The 9,235-nt window shown below is 39.4% G+C and overlaps 1 protein-coding gene across 1 annotated transcript in view; it reads left to right on the plus strand.

Moving 5' to 3' along the window:
- Positions 1-6,514, plus strand: part of LOC130911257 (odorant receptor 131-2-like) — a 29,397-nt gene extending 22,883 nt beyond the window's left edge. The window contains exon 3 of the mRNA XM_057829104.1: positions 5,572-6,514. Coding sequence (XP_057685087.1) covers positions 5,588-6,514 — 927 coding nt within the window. The 5' untranslated portion in view covers positions 5,572-5,587. The remainder of the gene's footprint in view (positions 1-5,571) is intronic.
- Positions 6,515-9,235: the final 2,721 nt, after the last annotated feature.

Raw genomic sequence — 9,235 nt, forward strand, 5'->3', positions numbered from 1 at the left:
GTTGGTGCTGTTTCTGTTCTGCTTCTGTCTGATCTTCTTCCTCATCACATCTCTCTATCACCGATGCTGGCTGTGCATCATCGTCATGCTGCTCTGTCTGGTGCTTTCCTCCATCCTCCTCCTGCTTTTCCTCCTCCTCACTAAGCCTCTGTTGCTCCCCTGTGGTCTCTTTCTCTCCTCCTGTGCTAATTTTCTCTCCGTCGACTTTCTATCCATTGTCTGAAAATTGACCAGCAGCAGCTTGTGTTAGCTAGGTATCAAGTTACAAGTTGAAAACATGTCAAAAAGCTGCTCTAACATGCGTGCAACAGCACCATTTACTTCTTAAAAAGCACGTTATGATGGCGCATACTTCCCCTTCTGCTTGAAATACGTTCTGTTCAGTTTGTGCCCTAGTGTTTCTTGTCCATGTGACCCATTGATTTCACCTGTTTTGGCCTGCTTCTTGTGTCTTGACCAATCCGCTGTCTCTTGTATCAACCACCTTTGTCTCATTGTCTCGTTTCCCTTATGTCAGTGTTTAAATTCCCCATGTGCTGTCTGTTCTTGTTCGGTCATTGTCTATCCGAGTGTCTACTTGTACACCCAAGCCCTCGTGTTCAGATCGTCTGTTTGAGTAATATTTAATGCCTATTGTTTGATTCCCTGGCCTTTTTTTTTTTTTTTTTAAATACTTTTTTCCAGTTTTGAGTAAGGTATTTTTGAGTTTTGCACCACTCTGCCTTTTGTTTTTGCCGCCTTTTGTTTCCCTGCGTTTGGTTCCCCCATGTCCCCCGCATGTGACCGACTTATATACTTATTGTATTCGCCCCAGTCTTCTCTCTGAACTTTTGTGTCGTTCACTGGTGTCTCATGGAAATAAGCGATCCACCGATATGTGATCTCTAGTCGCGCACACTGAGCCGTTGCCATTGGAGCGCCCAACAGCAGCAGGGGGGTGGGAGGGCTACTGTGAAGGTGAAGAGCAGTGGCTTGCCTGGCTGTGCATTTGGATAACTGATGTTACTACAAGTACATTCTAACAAGATACTGGCCAGTTTGGTGGCCAACAAATTTATAGAGGGGGCCGTGTCCAGCCCTGGCCACCCCCTGGTGGCACCACTGCCTCTAACAGCACCATCTGCCTAAATGTCTTGTCTAGGGCTTGTTTTTTGGTGTTTGGCGCCCTCTGCTGGCTCTAGGTTGCGACTGATTTTATGGGTTAGCACCATGAATGAGTATGGTGTAATTATTGACATCAACAATGGCGAGCTACTAGTTTATTTTTTGACTGAATATTTAACTAATTTTAATAAAACGAAAACATTAAGAGGGGTTTTAATATAAAATGTCTCAAACTTGTACTAACATTTATCTTTTAAGAACTACAAGTCTTTCTATCCATGGGTCCCTTTAAGAGAATGTTAATGTTAATGCCATCTTGTTGATTTATTGTTATAATAAACAAATACAGTACTTATGTACCGTATGTTGAATATATTTATCCGTCTTGTGTCTTATCTTTCCATTCCAACAATAATTTACAGAAAAATATGGCATATTTTATAGATGGTTTGAATTGCGATGAATTACGATTAATTAATTTTTAAGCTGTAATTAACTCGATTAAAATTTTTAATCGTTTGACAGCCCTCGTCTTGTCATGTGACATTTCATACTGTATGTATTCAGTTGTGTTTGAAATTATTCGAACATCTTTGCTGTAAACTGTTGTAGTACAGGGGTCCCCAAACTACGGCCCGCGGGCCGGATACGGCCCGCCTCCACATTTGGTCCGGCCCCCTGAATATTTTTGTTTCTTCTTTTTTAATAGTGTTATTTATTTCCTGGCGTTTTTCTGTGAAGAACCCAGATAGGGTTATTTGGTTATTATCTATTTAATTAATAGTGTTATTATCATTTATTATTATAGTTTATTTAGGGTTGTCAAACGATTACAATTTTTAATCGAGTTATTTACAGCTTAAAAATTAATCGTAATTAATCGCAATTCAAACCATCTATAAAATATGCCATATTTTTCTGTAAATTATTGTTGGAATGGAAAGATAAGACACAAGACTGATCTATACATTCAACATACGGTACATAAGTACTGTATTTGTTTATTATAACAATAAATCAACAAGATGGCATTAACATTATTAACATTCTCTTAAAGTGATCCATGGATAGAAAGACTTGTAGTTCTTAAAAGATAAATGTTAGTACAAGTTATAGAAATTTTATATTAAAACCCCTCTTAATGTTTTCGTTGAATTAAAATTTGTAAAATTTTCCATCAAAAAATAAACTAGTAGCTTGCCATTGTTGATGTCAATAATTACACCATGCTCACTCATCATAAAATCAGTTGGACCCAAGCGCCAGCAGAGGGCGCCAAACACCAAAAAACAAGTAACAAGCAGACATTACACCTATCATTTTAATCAGTTTGAGCAGGGCATGTGCGTTAATTGCGTCAAATATTTTAACGTGATTAATTAAAAAATTAATTACCGCCCGTTAACGCGATAATTTTGACAGCCCTAATTATATTGCATTATATTATATTATATTTTTATTTTATTTACTCGTACTTTTGTTCCGTGAAGAATCCAGAAAGGGTAATTTGATTGTGGCTTTCTGAAAAACAATAAATTTCTACATTTAGGCACTCCTGCAATCGTCACACTTTTTCTGTTAAAAACTGACCCGGCCCCTCATCAGAGAAGGGAAAAGTTATGTGGCCCTCACAGGAAAATGTTTGGGGACCCCTATTGTCGTATGACATTTATTCTTTGTTTTATTCACATTCAGATAAAATCAAGACTTGTAAAATTGACAATTTTATTTGGCTATAGACCCTACTCACATGACGTCACAACCACGCCCCCGCGCCATATTGTCCGTCAACTCGTCGTTGTTGATGCATTACCGCTACGTAAATTCCTCCTATTATGGCGTGTTTTTCTGCTCGTTAACATTAATAATCTAAATGGTGAAGGCGTGTGTGGCGGTCGGTTGCAATAACAGAGAAGATAGACGGAGAGACTTGAGGTTCTACCGTATTCCGAGAGACCCGGAGAGGAGAGCGAGATGGACTGCTGCAATTCGACGAGAAAACTGGGCTCCAAACGATTACCACAGATTATGTAGTAGTCATTTTTTATCTGGTAAGATGTATTTAATATATATTTAGAGGGTTTTGGGCTGACAACCACAATTAAGATCATTGCGAGGCTAATTGCCGACAACATACCGTTTCAAATTCAAGATGCTTATTTCTTCCAACATCTTTACTTTTTGAATAATACTTAGCTGGTACCAAGTGAGAGAAGCTGGCCTCGTCTACAGATCATCAGTTAAACAGGGGTGTCCAAACTTTTTGCAAAGAGGGCCAGATTTGGTGTGGTAAAAATGTGGGGGGCTACCTGGGCTGATTTACGTAGAACAATACATTAAAAGAAATTTTAGCAAGCCCTTCTGTGTGTCACATTTGCTTTATTATTATTTTTTTTAATTCATAATTTCAACAATCTCGCCTTTGTGGCGTTCTCTTTTGACCCTCGGGCTCTTGCGAAATACTGCTGCTGTGAAATTAAATTAGCTTCAAGTTGCTATAATTTCTCGCTGCGTATCTTCCCTGTAATGTTGTACATGTTAGCGTGTCTTGTTTGGTAATATCATCGCGTCACATCGAACTCTTTAAAAACAGCGACTGTCTCTTTGCAAATTAGGCAGACACAGTTGTTGCGTGTTTTATTGAAGAAATAGTCCAATATCCACCTATCCTTGAAGCGTCGGCCATCGCAGTCAACTTTTTTTTAAATTGATTGTCGCCATTTAAGAAAATTGGGTCACACGGGGTAATGTTGCTTAGAGTGCTGCTCTTAAAGTTTTTCAAACTTTCGTGAGAATAGGCTGATTTTGTGTGGACAAGTTAGTTGTAGATATCAGGGTAGCAGATGTCAGGCAGACAGGGCGAAGACAGCGGGTCGAAAAATATCGATTTAGGCATCAAATATGGATCTGGCGAATGGATAAACTGAAGCTTTTCCACATAACGCCTTTTATGCAACGCATCCAATGAGTTTACAGCGTCTGAAAGCACCGGGACTTCCATGAATTGCTCTATAAACTGAACGACTAATTGAAACCATTGAGAATAGGGCTAAACAGAGACGGACAATATGGCGGCCGGATACAGCGACACGACATTCTGTGACATTGGTGAGTAGGGTCTATATTGCACTTAAATCCTAATTTGATCTCTTTTTTTAATTAGATGAAAAAATAAAAGTCAGACTTGCTCAACTACAACACAGCAATGGGGGCTGAGTCGCTTCAAACACAACAGTATCTTGTTGTACTCTACTGCCTCGTCACAATTGTCTGTTTTCTCCCAAATTTTGCTGTGTGTATGTATTTTACTGTGTGTCTTCATGCCGTCATGTATTATTCTGTAGTACAAATGAGAACCTTGCAAACAGGTTTTTTGCAAGAGAAATGAATTGTTGTGCAAAATAATTTAGACTGTTTTCTCAAAATGAGGTTGATATTTTTCCTGACTCCTTCTGAAATCATAATTATTACATATGAAGGAAGCACACTTTGTGATAATAAAGTTGTGTTTTTATTCTTGGATAGATATATGATTATAGATGTTCATTTTGGAGGTTTAAAAAAACATGTTCTTTTGAAAATAGTCATATTTTTGCAGGAGTAGGGAGTATGACATAAAAAATCAATTGGCAATATTATTTTTTTCAACACAGTATTTGTTTATTTCAGGAAACAGTGAATACATAAAATTAAATTATTCTTGAAGGTATGTTTAGCAGGAAGAAATTGCAATGTCGCAAGAATAAAGATACAGTATGGTGGGTTTGTGTTTTATTTATTATTTATTTGTTTTCTCAGATATACATTTCAAAGTTTCTAGAAGAAATAACCAAAACGTGATTTACAGTTTAGGAAATAAAGGTTTTTGTGGAGGAGAAGTATTAGGAAAAATGTTCTCTTTTTTGATAAAAATCTGTTTCTTTTGAGGGAGAAAAAGTAGTACAGTATAGAGATATATTTATCAAAAAATCTTTTGAGGGAAATAAAAGTGTTTCTGATATATAAATCAATATGAAAAAAAAAAATATTCGAAAACATGTTTTATGGAAAAAAATAGATATTTGATTATGTTGTGTTAATGGGAAATATTGTCCATAAAAGTAGATGTTACTTACAGAAATAGTAGTAGTGTTACAAAATTAAGGACATACAGTATATTCCAATGAAAAAGTAGTAGTTTGATATTCAAAATAAATATAAAAAATTCACAGAGCAAGAATGTTTCAACTTGTGCGAAGCCGATAAAATTATCCAAACAGTTTAAAAAGTGCAGATTTTTTTTCCTTAGGCAAAAAGTCATGTTCCCCCCCCAGAAAGATGGTAATTATGTTGACAAAGACATAAAAAAAAAAAAAAAAAAGGCAGAAGTGGATATAATCTCTTTTTTTTCATGACATCTCCCCTATAGAAAGTGAATTTTGTCAGAATAAAGATTTGACTCATTGTAGTTTTTCATTTTCACGACAGGTGGCTCGTGCTCAAAATGTCTTCCCCTGAGCTCCGCGCAAACGTGACGTGGTCGTACAAACAGGCGAAGGGCGTCATGATAGCCACGGTGCTGCTGTTGTTCTGCGTGTTCATGTTATGCGTCGGCATCCTGCTACACGCGTTGGCCAAGCTGTCCAACTCCCTCGACACACCTCGTTACCTCCTCTTCAAGTGCATGCTAGTCAACGATAGCATCCAGATGATGTCGTCCATGCTCCTCTTCATGCTGGCCATGTTTGATGTGAACTTTGCGCTGTTCTACTGCGTTCCCATGATCATCATCTCTACGGCCAGCTTCCTCAACTCGCCGCTCATCCTGGCCACCATGTCAGTAGAGCGCTTTGTTGCAATCTTCTACCCGTTGCGTCGCCCGGCCGCCTGGCGATCTGACCGCATCTGGGTCATCATCCTGGCTATGTGGCTGCTGAGCTATATGAGCCCTGTCTTGGAGAACGCCATCGGCGATCCACGTACCTTGCCCGTCTGGAGCGAACCCGTGCGGTGCAATCGCCATCTAGTGAATATCACACCAGCCCAGGCCATGATTCGCATAATGGCAAACGGGCTCGTATTTTCCCTTATGGCCGTTCTCATCATCTGGACATACATATGCATCATGGTGCAGACGCGCAAGCTGCGCAGGACTGGGGATTCAGGAGGTCGCGCTCAGCGGACAGTTCTGATACATGCCGCACAGTTACTTCTCTGCGGGCTGGCCTTCACGATACCTATTTCTGAAACGCTCATTACCCAAAACTATGACATCCAGTCACAACGTTTGTTGAGCTTCTTCAATTACCTCTGCTTAGTCATTTTCCCCAGGGCCTTCAGTCCGCTCATCTACGGATTCCGGGACCAGACCCTGCGCAGGCAGATAGCTAAAGCCTTCAGGGCCTGTGCCAGGTCGAAGGTCGGTGTCTGAAAATTGATGCAGTCATGTTGTAGGAAATTATAATTATATTACGATTTTTTTTTCTCAAATAAAGGTGGAATTTTGGGCATGATAACAGTTTCAATGGTTTATCAATTTTCTTCTTCTTATCTGAGGTCGGGTCATGGCAGCAGCAGTTTAAATTCGCTTTCTCCAGCTAGGAAACATTTGCCACTCCTCAATATACCGTGGGGCAAATAAGTATTTAGTCTACCACTAATTGTGCAAATTCTCCTATTAGAAATAATTAGAGAGGCCTATAATTGTCAACATGGGTAAACCTCAACCATGAGAGACAGAATGTGGAAAAAAAAAAAACAGAAAATCACATTGTTTGATTTTTAAAGAATTTAATTGCAAATCATGGTGGAAAATAAGTATTTGGTCTATACCAAAAGTTCATCTCAATACTTTGTTATGTACCCTTTGTTGACAATAATGGAGGCCAAACGTTTTCTGTAACTCTTCACTCTTTGCTTGGTGTAAAGAAATCATCTGTGGGAGCAATTATTAAAAAATGGAAGACATACAAGACCACTGACAATCTCCCTCGATCTAGGGCTCCATGCAAGATCTAACACCATGGCGTCAAAATGAGAACAGGAACGAGGCTACTATCAATAACACAATGCGCCGCCATGGACTCAAATCCTGCACTGCCAGACGTGTCCCCCTGCTGAAGAAAGTACACGTCCAGGCCCGTCTGCGGTTCGCTACAGAGCATTTGGATGATCCAGAAGAGGACTGGGAGGATGTGTTATGGTCAGATGAAACCAAAATAGAACTTTTTGATAGAAACACAGGTTCTCTTGTTTGGAGGAAAAAGAATACGGAATTGCATCACACGCGCTGTGAAGCATGGGGGTGGAAACATCATGCTTTGGGGCCGTTTTTCTGCAAAGGGACCAGGACGACTGATCTGTGTAAAGGAAAGAATGAATGGGGCCATGTATCGAGAGATTTTGAGTGAAAATCTCCTTCCATCAGCAAGGGCATAGAAGATGAGACGTGGCTGAGTCTTTCAGCATGACAGTAGCCACGTTTACATGGAGCCAAATATTCCAATTACAATCGGAATATTTGTTCAAACCGAATAAATGTGTTCCATATAAACACCTCATTCGGAATGAACAGGCCCAAACCGAATGGAATTTCATTCCGATTCACAGGGGTGGAATATTCCTTTTCCCAAACCGATTAGAAGTAAAATTATATCATGTAAACAGGGAAGCGGAATGGTGTCTGGTTGCGTTCTTTCTGCGCATGCTCCGTACTGACGTGGTGACGTCACTTGGTGACGTAAGTAACGTCACTTGCAACATGGCTTCCAAGCACACGCACAGCGCACCCACACAACTTTTTAAATGAACGGCGTGTCATTCTGACGTTTTGTTTCCACTCGAAAAGTTAAAACAGCAGCTGATCTGACGATCGATCTCCATGTTTTGCAACGTGACGCTTTGTTTTGATTAATCTGCGCATGTCAGACGGCAGTTGTCAAATGTCCTTTCGGAATAAAGGCAGTCACATGTAAACGCTGGATCGGAATAGATTAAGTGACATGTAAACAGCTGATGTGAAATTTCCATTCGGAACGATTTGAATCGGTATGAATAAAAGTCAGCATGTAAACGTGGCTAATGATCCCAAATACACAGCCAGGGCAACAAAGGAGTGGCTTCGTAAGAAGCATTTCAAGGTCCTGGAGTGGCCTAGCCAGTCTTCAGGTCTCAACCTCATAGAAAATCTGCGAAGGAAGTTGAAAGTCCGTGTTGCCCAACGACAGCCCCAAAACATCACTGCTCTAGAGGAGATCTGCATGGAGGAATGGGCCAAAATACCAGCAACAGTGTGTGAAAAGCTTATGAAGAGTTACAAAAAACGTTTGGACTCCGTTTTGGCCAACAAAGGGTACATAACAAAGTATTAAGATGAACTTTTGGTATTGACCAAATACTTATTTTGCACCATGATTTGCAAATAAATTATTTAAAAATCAAACAATGTAATTTTCATGGTTGAGGTTGACCCATGTTGACAATTACAGGCCTCTCTAATATTTTCAAGTGGGAGAACTCGCACAATTAGTGGTTGACTAAATACTTATTTGCCTCACTGTACATGACCCATGATGCAATATGTTACCGGGAAGACCATGTACATAGTACGGCTACCCGATTATATCGTACAGCTCTACTTACACTGCTGGCCAAAAGTATTGGCACACCTGCAATTCTGTCAGATAATGCTCAATTTTTTTTGCAGAAAATGATTACAATTACAAATGCTTTGGTAGTAATATCTTCATTCATTTTGTTTGCAATGAAAAACACACAAAAGAAAATGGAAATAAATAATTTTAAACAAAACTCAGGAAGACCCCACTTCTGAACCAGACACATAAAAAAGCCAGGCTGGAGTTTGCCAATTCTCACCTGAGAAAGCCAAAAACATTTTAGAATAAATCAAGAAATAAGCCTCACTGGACTATAAGATGCAGGATTCAAAATGAGGGGGAAAAAGTAGCGGCTTATAGTCGGAAAAATACGGTAACTATGGAGATAGAATAGTGCCATAAGAAGTGAAGTTGTAAAATGAAATTATAACTTGTAAAACAACAAAAAGAGTTAATATTTTAATTTTACAACTTCTTCACACCTGTTTTGGCACTATTCTATTCTCCTTACATTGTAGTCCCTTGTGATGATATGC

The sequence above is a fragment of the Corythoichthys intestinalis genome, unplaced genomic scaffold (assembly GCF_030265065.1).
Source record: "Corythoichthys intestinalis isolate RoL2023-P3 unplaced genomic scaffold, ASM3026506v1 HiC_scaffold_23, whole genome shotgun sequence".
NCBI lineage: Eukaryota > Metazoa > Chordata > Actinopteri > Syngnathiformes > Syngnathidae > Corythoichthys > Corythoichthys intestinalis.